This window comes from Chlorocebus sabaeus, chromosome 12 (genome assembly GCF_047675955.1).
Source record: "Chlorocebus sabaeus isolate Y175 chromosome 12, mChlSab1.0.hap1, whole genome shotgun sequence".
Classification (NCBI taxonomy): Eukaryota; Metazoa; Chordata; class Mammalia; order Primates; family Cercopithecidae; genus Chlorocebus; species Chlorocebus sabaeus.
Window position 1 is genome coordinate 111,069,064 of NC_132915.1, and position 15,403 is coordinate 111,084,466.

A 15,403-nucleotide genomic window follows, 5' to 3' on the forward strand; every position below is an offset into this window, starting at 1 on the left:
CCCACACCCCCACATGCACACACATGCATGCTGCACATACATACCCACACACATGCACACACACATGCACACATACACACACATATGCCCCCCGTGCCCCCACATGCACACATACATGTGCAAACACCCCACATACCCCTGCACACTCCACCCACACACATGCACTCACATACACACATGCACGCACACACGCGCACCCACACAGCCACCCACACCCCACCGCTCTGTTGATTGTGCCCGTAAGCACGGTCCGCTGCCCTCCATGATGCCTTGAGAAGGGGTTTGGCTGTTGCCGTTTATCCAAAGCTGCTGCATCTGTGTTCTCCAACAACCACATGGAAACAGCACGGCCACGAAGGCCGTCCCTGACTCAGCTCCAGCCCTTTTGCATGACTGATGAGCACATATTGAGCGCCCACTGCGTGCACGCTCTGAGGCTGCAGGCAGGCGGCGCTCCCCGAGGTTGAGGCTGCTTCACCTGGAGGACTTGGGCCGAGGATAGCTCAGACCTTGGCTTAGTGTCCTGAGGCTGCCCACGTGGGTGGCCCTGCCTGGCTCCGCAGGGTGCTCCGTCCAGCACCCTCCTATCTTCAGGCCATCGTGGCGAGACTCAGGTGAGCGTCTGCAACCTGCATTAGCCCAGCCGAGGCACACGTGATCTCCTAAGGAACCTTCCCCCATTTTGGAAGGGCCTTTCGAGAGCTTGGGAATCTTACTGTCAGAATTAGAGAAAAACAGAGTGTGGACCTTGGACAAGCCCTGCATGACCTGCTCAGGAGAGGCTGACGTTGACCCTTTGACTTCCTAGGGTGACCCTGGTCCTTCCGGCCCGCCAGGACCTCCGGGAGACGACGGAGAGAGGGTAGGTATTCTGCCGTCCCTCTGATGCTCCTGCCTGCCCTGCTTCTCAGTGATTTGGGCAGGAAAACCGCAGAAGAGGCCCATGGTGTGGGATCGGCCTGCTGCATGTGGAGGGCCAGCTGGGAGAGGGCAGAGGGGGATTCCCAGTGGGCAAAGCGATTGATCAGATGCCAAGAGGCTGCGGGGCATGGGAGAGACCCTGACTGCAACGTTTAGTTACTCTGTTGGCCCTGCCGGTGGACGTTTAGTTACTCTGTTGGCCCTGCCGGTGGACGTTTAGTTACTCTATTGGCCCTGCCGGTGGACGTTTAGTTACTCTATTGGCCCTGCCGGTGGACGTTTAGTTACTCTATTGGCCCTGCCGGTGGACGTTTAGTTACTCTATTGGCCCTGCCGGTGGACGTTTAGTTACTCTATTGGCCCTGCCGGTGGACGTTTAGTTACTCTATTGGCCCTGCCGGTGGACGTTTAGTTACTCTATTGGCCCTGCCGGTGGACGTTTAGTTACTCTATTGGCCCTGCCGGTGGACGTTTAGTTACTCTATTGGCCCTGCCGGTGGACGTTTAGTTACTCTATTGGCCCTGCCGGTGGACGTTTAGTTACTCTATTGGCCCTGCCGGTGGACGTTTAGTTACTCTATTGGCCCTGCCGGTGGACGTTTAGTTACTCTATTGGCCCTGCCGGTGGACGTTTAGTTACTCTATTGGCCCTGCCGGTGGACGTTTAGTTACTCTATTGGTTCTGCCGGTGAACGTTTAGTTACTCTATTGGCCCTGCCGGTGGACGTTTAGTTACTCTATTGGTTCTGCCGGTGAACGTTTAGTTACTCTATTGGCCCTGCCGGTGGACGTTTAGTTACTCTATTGGCCCTGCCGGTGGACGTTTAGTTACTCTATTGGCCCTGCCGGTGGACGTTTAGTTACTCTATTGGCCCTGCCGGTGGACGTTTAGTTACTCTATTGGTTCTGCCGGTGGATGGAGCCCAGGGCCACCTGTCAGCTCTCACTGCAGGAGACAGGTGCCCTGAACCCCACTGGGAGGAAAGGTGGCCAGAGAGGTTACTGAGCTCGGCGTCTCTGCTTATCTCGTCCAGATGAGGAGTTAGCTGGAGGCATGCGGGTGGCAGAAAGCTGAGATTGGGGGAGCAGAGGAGGGCGGGGGGATTGGAATAACCCTCTGTGGGCCTGGAGGTAGGGAAGTGAATGGCTGCGGCCGGAGTGGGGCCGGAGCGCGGGAGGGAGCTGTTCCCCAGCGTGGGCGCACAGGCTGGGGTCTGGTATCTGCCATGCCGTCTTCGTGTGTGGAGGCGAAGTGTGATCTCTAGGCCACAACGCAGTGGGACTGGGGCATGGGATGTACGAGGCTGTGAGTTTCTAAGCTCCTCCCGGCAGGCACCACAGTCACTCAGACACCTTCTTTGTGTGTAAGGGGTGTTTACGGGAAAAGCTTTAAGGAGCCCTGGAGGGTGAGAAAGAGGAGCGGCTCCAGGGGCATTTCTGTCTCACCAGCTTTCAGGCTGACGATGTCGGGGCACGTGCTCCTGTCTGGGCCTCAGCACAGTTTGCTGTAAGATGAGGAAGGAGAGAGGGACCCTTCTAGATGTCAGTGCTGCTTGATTGAGAGGATGTGTGTGTGTGTGCATATGTGTGGCTGTGTGCACGTGTATGCAGGGAGTGTGCATGTACCTGTGTGCATGCATGCAGACGTGGCTGTGTGTGCATGTGTGTGTGTGGACAAGCATGTGTGCATGGCTGCATATGCACGTGCATGCACAGGGTGTGTGTGTGTTTACAAGTGTGCATATGGCTGTGTGTGTGTGCATAAGCATGTGTGTATGACTGTGTATGCATGTGCATGCATGGGGGTGTGTGTGTGCACAAGCGTGTGAGCACAGCTGTGTATGCACGTGCACACACAGGGTCTATGTGTGCATGTGTGTGTAGGCATGTGCAGGCAGGCTGTGTGTGAGCATGCGTGCTTGCATGCGTGAGGCAGGTGGGAAGGGGCAGTGGTGCTTTGGCGAGGGGCAGCGTTTGCAGGCAGCCCATGGGTGTGAAGCGGTGGAGCCAGGGAGGCACCCCCTTCTGCAGCCAGGAGGAAGCCTCTTCTTGCTTTACTTTCCCAGCTGTTTAGGACCCCAGGGGGGACACCTGGTTCCCCAGAGCATGGCCCAGGGGATCTTGTTCCCCTGATGCCCTGCCCCAGAGTCTGTCGTTTGTGAAGGTCACCAAATCCTTTCAATTAGATGATTTTTCTGCCCAGTCTTTCCCTCTGGAGAGCTGTGATATGTGAGCTCCTGAGCCAGCATCTCAGAGCCTTCAGGCCTCACCTGCAGCATCTGCACACCTAGCAGCTTGCTGGGAGCGAGGACATTCCAGGCCTTCCCAGCTGGTACCAGGGCTGGTAAACCTGGCATATGTGAAGCAGCCCCAAGCCAGAGAACCCTTGTGCCCCACTGAGGGGAAACTGGTGTCCAGGCTAACAGCTCATTCCTCTAACCTTGCCTTTTTTCTCCTCTGCAGGGTGACGACGGAGAAGTCGGGCCCAGGGGACTGCCTGGGGAGCCCGTAAGTCTGTGGGCTGAGTGGGACGGTGGGGGCTCAGTGTGGAGAAAGGCTTTGTCCAAGGCACCTGATGGAGCAGGATCTGGGATCAGCCAGGAGCTTAGATGAGAGAGGGCTTGACCTGAGAACAGACGGACCTGGACATTTCCCAGGGAAACCAAAGAGAGGAGGCGCAGGCGAGGCTGGCTGGCAACCCCAGGAGGAAGTCTGAGCCGCCTATGGGAGCAAGCACGGCCCTCAAGGGTGGTTGTGGGGGCCCAGGGGCAGTGTGGTGGTGTCCAGGGGCATCGTGGGGAGTCGGGGGGCAGTATGTGGGGTCCATGGGCATTGTTGAAGCTCTGAGGGCATCATGGTGGGGTCTGGGGTCAGTGTGGGGTGTCTGAGGGCATCGGGGGTTCCAGGGACAACATGGTGGGGTCCAGGGGCATCATTGGGAGGGTCCAGGGTCAGCATGGGTGGGAACAAGGGCACTGTGAGGGGGAGTCGGAGAGTACTGTGGGGGGTCTGAGAGCATTGTGGGGGGTCTGAGAGCATTGTGGGGGGTCTGAGAGCGTTGTGGGGGGTCTGAGAGCATTGTGGGGGGTCTGAGAGCATTGTGGGGGATCTAGGGGCAACATGGTGGGGTTCAGTGGCATCATGGGGCATCTGAGGGCATTGTGGGGGGTCTGAGAGCATTGTCGGGGGGGCTGAGAGCATGGTGGGGGGTCCGAGAGCATGTAGGGGTGTCTAGGGGCAATATAGTGGGGTTCAGTGGCATCGTGGGGGGCCCAAGGGTATTGTGAGGGGTCTGAGAGCATTGTGGGGGGTCTAGGGTCAACGTGGTGGGGTTCAGTGGCATTATGGGGGGCCTGAGGGCATTGTGGGGGGTCAGGGGGCGGCATGGGGGCTTCAGGGCATTGTAGGGGATCTGAGTGCATTGTCAGGGGTCCCGGGGCAACACGGTGGCATCAGGGGCATCGTGGCAGGGGCGGGGTTCACACACCTGAGTCAGCCTGAGCTTGGGCCTGTTTCAGTGGCCGCCCTTCCACAGGCAGATCCCTCCAGCAGACTGCCCCAGCCCTGGGCATGGGAAAGCTCTTCCCTAAGCGGACATATATTTAGGCCCAGAGCAAATGTCCTGACTCAGAGGACATTCATTACTATTCATTTGCTGTTGCTTTAAAGCATCTCTTTTCTCGTAGCCACGTCAGCCCGGCTGCGTGCATCGGGTGGTGCTAATTGATGAGAAATACTGCAGGCACTGCGTAGAGGAGGCAGGGGTCGGCGCCTGCAGACTCATTTGGGACTAAATTATACCCCAGATGTCTGATTAGCCTCTAAGGAGAATTCATCAACTCCACTCTCTCCTTAACACACGTCCAGGCAATACCTTCTGGGCTGTTAGCTTCCAAGAAACGTTGCTATAACTAGGTATTAAAATAACGAAGGAAACATTTAAGAGGCAATGAGCGGGGGAAGGATCTCCCTTCTACAGAATCTGAAAAGGTTCTGTCAAAATTAAGAGCACTTGAAGTCCACATACCTGGGGTGAAGGCTCCGTACTTCCCCGCGGGTGGCAGGCAGTGCTCCCAGAATCTCACTCCACCTGCGGTAAGCGGGGACGGTTCTGCACGGGCCCTGGCTCACCAGGGAGGGCGTGCCAACTCTTGACCAGAGTAGCGTCCTGGAAAAGATCTGTACCCCTTGCCTCCTTCTGCACGTTCAGTCGTGGGGTTCCCGCCAGGGACTAGTTTCGCCTGACGCCTTCCTGCCCGCACCCTCGGACCCTGTGATATCATAAAAACAGTTGTATGTCGCTGCTGCGGAGGGGAATTTGAGAGCGAGCCGATAATGAGGATGGGGTGCAAGGGCTCCGTGCGGTGGAATGTAATTGCGTGGTGATTCTCGGGGGGAGCGTCTGTGCCCCAGCAAGTGTCAGAGGAGCCAGTCAGCTTGAAAACCCTCCTTTCCCTGAGGGTGCCCCATGGTGTCCTCTCTGAGTTCCCACCAATTCCAGACACCTGCCCCTGGTTCCCAGCACCAGGGTGGGGTGGAGGGAGGCGGCACAGCAGGCTCCGGGGGAGTCTGGACCTCGCTGCTGGGAGGCCGGGAGGCCTGAGTCACCAACTGGGGTTCTGGGTGGAGTCAGGGCCAAGCTGGCATAGGGGACAGAGAGAGGAGGGCTGGGGTTTCTGCCCGAGTTTAAAACCTGTCTTCCCTTTATTTTCCCTTTCCTCTTACAGGGGCCACGTGGTCTGCTTGGGCCGAAGGGGCCTCCAGGTCCTCCCGGACCTCCCGTAAGTCCTATCGCCACTCTGCTTGTCTGCCCCCATCTTGACTTTTGAGACCCCACCTCCCAGCCGGTGGCCACTTGGGCACAGAGGCAGGAAGTCTGCACTGGCCCCTGTGACGCCTGCTGGCTGCCAGTGTGAGGCGTGAGTGGGACACTGACGTTCAGACGCTGTAGACACGGCCCCAGCAGGTGTGGCCTCACAGGTGGAGGCCCGAGGCTGCCGGCCTCACACGTCCGCTTCACCTTGGCTGCACTTACTCCTGGCAGACAGCATGTGCTATTTCAGTTCTAAGCAGAAACCCAGGATGTCACGTTTCTTCCCTGCTAGAAAGAACTTCCAGCAGCTTCTATGAACATTCTGGAAGGAGGCGGAAGCCCTTGATTCCAGTGGGGCTGTGTCTTTGTGGGCAGCTTCCCCAGGGCCAGGCCTGCCCGCTTGAGCCTTCCCAGCCCCGTGACCTGGTTTTCTAGAACCTGAGGCCTGCCCCGTGGAATGCAGGGGCCTGGCAGCTCAGTTAACCTTTAGCTGGGGGTTACCGAGGCTGACCAGTGGACCTCTGGGACGGGATTCGGAGTCAGGTCTTTCCCTTCCCCAGACAGCATCCGTCCTCTGATTCTTCGTAGGACGGGCATCTGAGCTGAGTTGAGTGGGATTTTCCTTTTGAGTACTGTGAGTTATTTCGCATTCAGTTACATATTTTTCTTCTTACAATCGCACGCAGGGTGTAACGGGTATGGACGGCCAGCCGGGGCCGAAAGGAAATGTGGTAAGTCCCCGGCGTCCCGTGGCCCGGCTTCAGGGGCATTTTCCCTGGGCACACTCCTCGCCCCGCTAGGGAGGTCCATTGCCGTCCACCTCAGCTGGGAACGTGCAGGGCAGGTTGCAGACCCTTTTCCGTGGCGCCCACCCTCCAGTGGCGAGTGGCACCCGGAGACTTTAGCATGATGGGGTGACTTGGGAGTTTTCTGCCCGATACATCATTTCTGGTCGGTTCCTCTCATGTGTTCCTTCCTGGATGGATGTCTGGGTGTATTTGCATAAACGAGTTAGTGGTCACTCCATCAGAGTCAACCTCCACAGCCTCAGAGGCGCCTGGTCCTGCTCTCTGTGGTGGGACCTGGCCTTCTTTCCCTTCCCCCTGGCATCAGGCAGTGGGGAGCAGTTTGAAAGGATGGGAGGCCAGTGAGGGGGCACACGACACCCAGGGGAGGGGGTCCAGGTCCCAGAGCCCCCTTCAGTGCCTTTGCTTTTGTCTCCTGTAGGGTCCCCAGGGAGAGCCTGGCCCCCCGGGACAGCAGGGTAATCCAGGTGCCCAGGTAAGTGAGCCCGGGAGAGGCAGCTCACGGGGATCCGGCCGTGGGAGGCAGTGTCTTCAGCCCTGAGCCCTGGGAGGGAGTGGCCAGCTCTGTCCCCTCCAAGTTGCAGCCCCTCCTCTTATCTGGAGGGAGACTAGGACCTGGGTTGGTGCCTGGATGAGGGAGACGTCAATGAGAAGATGGGTGGATGGCAGGGCAGGGTTCTGAGTCAATCAGCGCCCTCACCTTCCCTTTCTGGCTCTTTCTCCCTCCTAGGGTCTTCCAGGCCCCCAGGGTGCAATTGGTCCTCCAGGAGAAAAGGTAGGTGGGCCTGGGCTGTGTTGTGGGCCACTGCCCGCCTGCAGGTGAATGCCCTGACCCGCCCCAGGAGGACCCCTGGTATCCACCAGCTCTCGATGTATATCTTGGTGCTCCCAAGAGACGCCAAAACTCAAGAGTGCCAAGAACTGGGCCAGAAGCATGAGGAGAATCTTGGATCCGTGTCTCACTGATTCATACATTTGTTCCCTCATTCATTCTCTAGTATGTACAGGGGTGGCTGGATTTAGCAAGGAACAAGAATACAGGCCATGCAGTTAAATTGGAACCAATGTGTATCTGAAATTCACATTTAACTGGGCATCTTGTTTTGTTGTTGTTTATTTTGGTTTAGTTTAGTTTTGCTAAATTTGGCAACCTGGCTGTATCTCCAGAGCCTACCTTGTCCTGGGCCCTGGAACGAGAGCTGGATGCACTTGCCCTTCTAGGGTTTGTCGCTTAACCAGGCACGAGATAGTTCAGGTAGCTCAAAGCGCCTTGGTTGCCACCAGCAAAAGCACCTCCAAGGGGGTGGTTCTGAGTGCATGACAATTCCCGGGGCGCCTGAGAAACACAGAGGGCCGGGCTGCTGCCGGGCCTGGGACCTTCCAGGAGCTGGTGTTTATGGGCTGCTGAGGCTGTGGGCCTTACACTGCGGGATGCCCTGCCCCGCCCTGGGGTGTTTGTGTGAACAGACCCGGGAGGACAGGGTGGTGGGAGCACTTGAAGAAGGCACGGCACCGTAAGAGCAGCAGAGGCCAGATGATGCCCTCCTGGGCCCCAGCATGCAGCAGGTGGATGTGGAGAAGAATGGGGGCACTTGGTGGGCTGACTCTGTTCCTACAGCAAAACCTGAAGGTGCTCAGAACGGTGGAGCTGCCCCCAGGGCACTACCCGTGGCTACATGCCTCACAACCAGGGACCCAGTGCCTCTGACCACACTTCTCAGCAAATGCTGTGTGGGCAGAAATGTTGAAAAGTAACCTTGGGGGCCTACAGAGAGGTCAGGTGAGCCTAGGGAGGCTCACGGAGCCTCACGGAGTCTCTGGTTTGTTCTAGGGTCCCTTGGGTAAACCAGGCCTTCCAGGAATGCCCGGTGCTGACGGACCCCCGGTGAGTAGCCCTGCCCCCCTCATCCCTGCATACTCTCCCCACCTCCTCCCTGCATACTCTCCCCACCTCCTCCTTGCGGACAGGGGATGTGGGCCCAAGCTCTTTGGGGCTGTGGGCTGGCACTGACTCATTCTGGCTCTGTTGATGAAGACCCGTTTGGTCTCCAGCTTGACTGCTGGGTCATTCTTGGGTTTTGGACACCCTTAGCATCATGTGTTTGAATCAACGAGTGGTGATTGCACGAGTAGGAATATTAGCTATTTATTAGGGTGTGCTGATTAATTACCGAAGTCAGGCCTGCGTGCTGAGCCATGAGGAGGGCTGGGCCGGGCTCCGCGCCATCGCCTGCATCCCCAGGGTTGGAAGCGAAGAGGCAGGGGCACGTGGTGTGTATTTTTAGTGTTCACGCACTGAGAAGGGAGATGGTGAGCAAACGCGTTTGCAATGTGTGCGGGCACAGCTGTGGAGCCAAATTAGATTCTGCCTGGAAATAGCGAGTTGGTGACAAATCCAATCTGTGGCTAAGCTGTGTGGAGGGCGTAGGTGTGAGGAAGTAGAACACGCTCAGAATGTGTACGTGCGTGCGTGCACACGTGCATGTACACGAGTGTGAGCTGATTTGCACCCACCACCCTCTGTAAGTGCCTGCTGCGGTTTTGGTTTTGATTATTCCGTTAATGCTGAGTCTATTTCACAAACGAGATTAGCAGAATTAATTATTGAAGACACCGTGTGCTTTATGGTTTTAATAATACTGTTGAAAACTAAACAAGGAAGTTAAATATGTTGACGATTATCGGTGACTGCTCACCACGCAGCATCCCTCAGGCTGAGTCAGTCGGCCCAGTGACTCCCACATCACAAACTACCCTTTCTTGATCAGAACAAGCAGAGTGGAGCCTTCTCATCCCCACGTGGGCAGCTGTGGGGCCCCGTGGTCACCTGGCCACATGGGAGTCTGCGTACTGAGTGGTTCATCTTTTCCAATGTGTTATTTGTGTCCTTTAATTGACATTTCATTGCCCTTTCTAATGATCAAAACAGCACATCTTGTTATAGAAAAATTAAGAAAATACAATTACAGTAAATTATAACCACCTTTGATCTCATCTCCTGATTTAGCCATTGACAGCAGGTGGACGTGTGTCCTTCCAGCCTTTTTTTCTGTTCCTGTGCTGCTGGCTGTGATGTCGATGGAGTAAGGGCTGCAATCTGTGGGGAGGGCAGCTGGGCCCAGAACCCTGCAGGGAGGAGGGGACCTGGGTGTGAAGTGGGCTGTACCCCTCTTTCCTTCTGCAGGGAGGAGGGGGGCCTAGGTGTGAAGGGGGCTGCACCTCACCTTCCCGACAAGATCATTCTCTCGGCCCTCAGCTGACCTAACTTGTTCTCCCTGGAACTCCCCTCCCCATGTTGAAACCTCCAAAGAATTGGGGTCCCTAAAGAGCCTGCAGTTTCCTTTTATATTCTTTGGGGGAAGGAAGGGCCTTTAAGATGTCCCTTCCCCGTCCCTAATTTAAACCTTAAAATGTGAGCGTAGGCGGACCCCATTCGCATGAAGGTACGTCGAACAAAAGGAAGCCATGGGTAGGCCCAAAGACAGCCCCAGCCGTCTGGCACGAATCTGGAGGAAAGAAAAGATTTTTAGAAATTCTCCTTTACAAGGCAGCACATTGAGGGTAAACACTACAGAGAGAGTTTTCTTTTTTTCTTGCTTTGGTTTTGGTTTCAAAGAAAGGAAGATTGACTTAAAATCCATCAAGAAGTATGAGGTGCTTCGGAGCAGACTCGATACCTTGAAATATGTCGTTGAATAATTCCTGATAGCACATGCTGGGGAAATGGTTAAGTGAATTATGGCTCAGTGGAATATATTCCTGATACCATACGCTGGAGAAATAGTTAAGTGAATTATGGCTCAGTGGAATATTACAGAGCCAGTAAGAATTGAATTTAGACAAATACTCCGTGACATGAGAAAATGCTCACAATGTAATATTAAATTAAAAATGATCTACCATGCCAATGGCACATGCATATATGCAGAGACAATGGATGATTCTATCATACAATTAGCCACAGCCAGTGGGGTGATGAAGGATTTTAATTCCAGTTCCACTTGCCTAATTGTCTAAGATGAACATACATTACTTTTTAAATCAGAAAATATCAAATACAAATAATGTAAGCTTTATTATTTTCCCATTACAGAAGCAATGCTCATTATAGAATACTGGGAAACGCACACAAGGAGAAAGAAAGGGGAAAGTGGTCCTGCCCGGCTTTGCAGGAAAATCAGTCATGGTTATCTTGTGACGTTTCCTTTCTGCCTTTTCCTGTTCAAACATTTTTAATAAGGGAGCTTTGTGCTTCCCCCCACTGCCTACTCCCATTCTCTATCTGTAACTGAAAATATACCTAAAGGAATTTGGCCTGGATGGGAATGGAGGCTGCTGTGATGCCGGCCGCTAACTCTGCATGGCACCCCCTGGGTGGGCGCAGTCCTGAGCACTTTGCAAATGCTCTGTGCGTCTCCGCAGCAGTGCTGTGTGCAGTTGTGCTGTTATCTCCAGCCTGGAACTGAGGAAATGACCGCATGGAGAGGCCTGGGGGCTTCCTCGAGCAGCTGTGGCTGGGTCTGCCCAGTCCAGAGCCGGGCTCTTGGCCCCCCTGCAGATCCACCCGCCCCGTCCTTCACAGAAAGGTGTCTGTGCTTGATAGAAACTGTAATAAAGGGCCACAAAGAACCCCTCCTGGCCACCCTGGACCAGGACACCCTCCCGTTGGCTCTGTCCAGGTCCAGCCCAGCCACCGTGAGGTGCTGGCGCGATGAGCCTTGTTTCTGGAAGGCAGCGTGGTGGCCAAGCATGTCCTCTCCTGACTGGAGCAGCGGGTGGGGTCCCGCAGGTGCCTGGACTTCCTCAAAGCCTCCCTCAAGGGGAACTTTGCACCCTCCCACTCACTTGCTAGGATAGGCTGTCTGCAAAGGCATCAAATCCAACTGGACAGCTGATAAAAATCTAAAAGTCACACACAAACCATTTAATTCAGGTGACAGGACTTGGGTCTTCTGAATGCTACTGTGTCTAGAAAAGAGTCTCAGATCATCGTTAGGCTACGCAAGGTAGAAGAGCATCTCGCCACCCTCTCGTGTTACACCTGGGGAAGCGGGAGGCCCAGAGAGGGCAAGTGACCTGCCCAAGCTCACACAGCAGGTTGAGTGTATTCAGGAGTAGAACCAGACCCCGCACTGCCAGCTTTCTCGCCACCCCGCCCGGCCTCTTTCCTGGAATCCTTGTTGGTGGAACTGCATTTCCGCACAGTGAACATTGATGATCTTTCTGTTTTTATCCTGGACATTTGGCTCACCGATCCTGAGCTCACAGGCATTAAACCGAGTGACCCGTTTGGGTTGGAAGGTCAGAGAAACCTGCATTCCTAGGAATGGAATTAGTACAGGTCCAGGCAGGCAGGAGACACAGGTCCTTCCTAGGGCCTTGGCTAGGCACCTGTCACGTGGGGCACAGGTCCTCACCTTTGCTCAGCTCCCCTCCATCCTGAGGCCAAGTGGAGACCCCAGGGTGTGGGTCTCAGATGAGGCACTGTTTGAAGACTTATGGATGTGCTGGGACCCCTCAGTCAAGTTAAACGCCTTACCCTCCACCGTGCGCACCTTACCCTCCACCCCGCGCGCCTTACCCTCCACCCCGCGCGCCTTAACCCTCCACCCCGCGCGCCTTACCCTCCACGCCCCGCGCGCCTTAACCCTCCACCCCGCGCGCCTTACCCGCCACCCCCGCGCGCCTTAACCCTCCATGCCCCGCGCGCCTTACCCTCTACCCCGCGCACCTTAGCCTCCACCCCGCGCGCCTTACCCTCCACGCCCCGCGCGCCTTAACCCTCCACCCGGCGCCAACCTTGCTTTACTTTTGGTTCCCCAACAATCAGAGATTCCGAGGTTTGCAGACAGCTCAGCAGTTGCTAGTCCAGGAAGCAGGGATGCCAGGAACCTGGTCCCAGCTCCTTATTATGCAGATTCATCTTGTTAGGTGACCTGGGGAAGAGGCCCTTGTTGGCCCTGTCCCCACTCATGGGTCGCTGGTCTGTGGATCTGCACTGCAGGGCGGGGCTGGCTCTGGCCGGGTCAGGAGCCACCGTGCGGGTCACCTGTGCGCTTGGGGGTTGCTGCACGCTCCCGAAGTTGCTCTGACCGTGGCCGGGGTCGGGCCAGGGTCAGGCTTATTGTTTCCATTTTGCAGATGAAGCAGCCGAGGTTCAGGGCCTGGCGGAGGCCCGGGGAGGCCGGGCTGTGCTTGGCTGCCTGTCCGGCTGCTTCACCTTCTGGTGCTCTTGGTTTTCCTGGGGAGGGAGGGAAATGGGCTCCATGATCATGGATGCTATGCAGGGAGGGGAAGCGAGGGAGGTTCCTTTCTGGAGTGGCACTGACTAATCGAGGCTTCTTCTTTTGTGACAGGGACACCCTGGCAAAGAAGGCCCTCCAGGAGAGAAAGGAGGTCAGGTGGGTGCTCGCCACGCCCTCCTACCCTTCAGCATTCAGGCGGGGTGGGTCCAGGTGCTCTGGGCTCAGCCTCTGCTCAGGGACGCCCAGCTTGGAAAGGAAGGAGCCGGGGACACTCAGACCTTCCTCAGGCGTCTCTGCCAGGGGACCCAGCCTAGGGGGAACACAGGCCTTTTCTCTGAGAAGTGGGGCATCTGTCTGGGTCACTGCCCCTCACCCCACCCTCCAGTTGCTGTCCATGACCAGATCGGGTGCCCAATGCCAGATCAGGTGCCCATGACCAGATCAGGTGCCCGTGACCAGATCGGGTGCGGGCAGCAGGGCAGTGTCTCGGTGTTCAGCCCTGGCCTTGAATCTGCACAAGCTGGGTGGCCTTTGAGTTTTAGGGAGATGCTGCTATGAACGGGGACAGACTGCCAGGTCATGCCAGTGCCAGGGATGGGGTCTTTCTATGGATGCCTGTGTCCGGCACTGTGAGCAGTTCATGGTTCCTCCTGCGGGGCCTGCTGGGGTTGTGAGGGTCCCGTGCAGCGCGTTCACCAGCACCTTCTCTCCACTGTGATTCATGACAAAGCTGCCGGGCTGCAAGCGCCTCTGTGGGAAGAGCCTCCAGACGGGAGGAGTAGACAGTGGGGACTGCTGTTGCTGTCCTGGTGTGCCCCAACCTTTGTTCACCCCAAGACCGCTTGTGTGTTGAAACCTCACACTGAGCTCATGGTCATCGGGAGCCTGAGGCTGAGGGCAGAGGCCCACCTACACCAGGGTTCCAGAGGTCCCATTTGTCACAGGCTCTGGGATCGGGCCTGACTCACATTTATCTCTTGAAGCAGGGCCTGTACAGGCAAGATGGGGTCTGGGGCTTGGTCCCAGCACCCCCTGCCAAGGGTGTAGTGAGCCAGGACTGACCCTCCAGGGCAGCAGAGCTAGCGCCAGTCCTCACAGGGGTTCCATTTCCAGTGCCAGGCCTGCTTGGCAGTGGCACTTCTCCACCATGCTGCCCCTGAGACCCAGTGGGGTCTGAGATTCGCCGCTTCTGTCCTGCTTCCTCTCCTGAAAGTCACATTAGCCACTGGGGTGAACCCTCTCCTCGGCCCTTGGCTTCTGTTCACCATGAGAGACCCTGTTCCTGCTGCCTCCAGTGGGCAGTTTACCAACCATCCTCCCTGGGCACAGCCTCTTATCATCAGAGGTGGAGGCAGCACCTGGGGCCACCAGTGCTTGCACAGCACCCGGAACTGGTGCTAACCGGCGGTTGGCACGTGGAGTCCACAGCACAGGCCCGCTGTTCCAAGAGCTGGCTTTTCAGCTGGGACGAGAGGCATTCATTTACTCCCTGGGACTTCCTGAGTTCCTCTCTGTGCCAGGCATCCTGTTAGCGATGGGATACAGCAGGGAGCAGGCGCTCTGGGGCCAGGTCACAGAACTACAGCCTTGCAGAGGAGGCCACCAAGCCTCTCCTGTCTGGGAGCTCCAGCTGCTGCCGTGACACTATGTGGAAAGGGGGCTGGGAGGGAGGCGGTGGGAGCCGTTCGTCATGCCTGTGTCTTGGGCTGGGGCAGGCGGGGCTGGATGCCCACCCCCGTGAGCTCTAGATGAGCATCAGCGAGGCCCTTGGCTGCTGGCGGATGTCTCTTCCCTGTCTAGCAGCCTTGGCCCTTCTCCCAACCAGAAGCGCTCCTGATTTATTCCAAGGTCCTTAGGCTGGGGATGCATTTCTTTAGGGACAATGCTCCTGGCAGAGCTCCAAAGCTGGTCTTCCACCATCTCACAGTTCCCCCAGCCTATCCCTTATTTCCCTGACTGCCGGGTGGGACCAGCGTTTGCTTCACCTCTGTGTCCTGCTCAGCATGAGACACAGCCACACCTCCACCGTCAGTGCAGGCTGGGAACACCGGTGTGAGTCTCCCATGGCGGGGCCTCTCTGAAGGCTCTGACCCGGGATGTTCGCCCTGCTCTCAGGAGGAGGGCTATGCCAGAACTCTGGGGTTTCCTGAAGTTCCCCAGGCACCTCCACACTGGCATGGGGCTAACGGTCTTTTTCTCTTTGGTTTTAGGGTCCACCTGGCCCCCAGGGTCCGATCGGCTACCCAGGTCCTCGAGGAGTCAAGGTGAGAGAGACTCACGCCGCTCCAGGTCATCCTGGAGGTCAGGGTTGGGACTGCGGGCCTTGGCGTGGCTGGTTTGAGGGAATTCTCTGTGGTTTAATGTCCCTGCTCTTCAAACCGGAGTAGCCCAGTCCTCCCAGTCACTTATGTGGACGCTAGGTCTCAGGACAGCGGGCCCGAGCAGGCGAGGGTGTGACCAACTGGAGTCAGGAGGGCTGATATGGAGCGTGGGACAGTCTGCAGTCTGTGGTGATGAAGCCAGGGGCGCGCTGGCAGCCATCTTTCAGGACGGGACACGTCCTTTTGCTTCTTGCCTCTTTTATTGTTGCCATTTGTCAGGCTTCTGCCACTCTCCTC

The 15,403-nt window shown here is 56.7% G+C and overlaps 1 protein-coding gene across 2 annotated transcripts in view; it reads left to right on the forward strand.

Annotated features, from left to right (window-relative positions):
• The window catches only part of COL5A1 (collagen type V alpha 1 chain), a 211,821-nt gene that overhangs the window by 121,969 nt on the left and 74,449 nt on the right, over positions 1-15,403 (forward strand). For both annotated transcript variants that reach the window (XM_073022087.1, XM_073022088.1), the window contains exons 19-27: positions 809-862; positions 3,385-3,429; positions 5,649-5,702; positions 6,421-6,465; positions 6,962-7,015; positions 7,271-7,315; positions 8,372-8,425; positions 12,897-12,941; positions 14,996-15,049. In XM_073022087.1, coding sequence (XP_072878188.1) covers positions 809-862; positions 3,385-3,429; positions 5,649-5,702; positions 6,421-6,465; positions 6,962-7,015; positions 7,271-7,315; positions 8,372-8,425; positions 12,897-12,941; positions 14,996-15,049 — 450 coding nt within the window. The remainder of the gene's footprint in view (positions 1-808; positions 863-3,384; positions 3,430-5,648; positions 5,703-6,420; positions 6,466-6,961; positions 7,016-7,270; positions 7,316-8,371; positions 8,426-12,896; positions 12,942-14,995; positions 15,050-15,403) is intronic.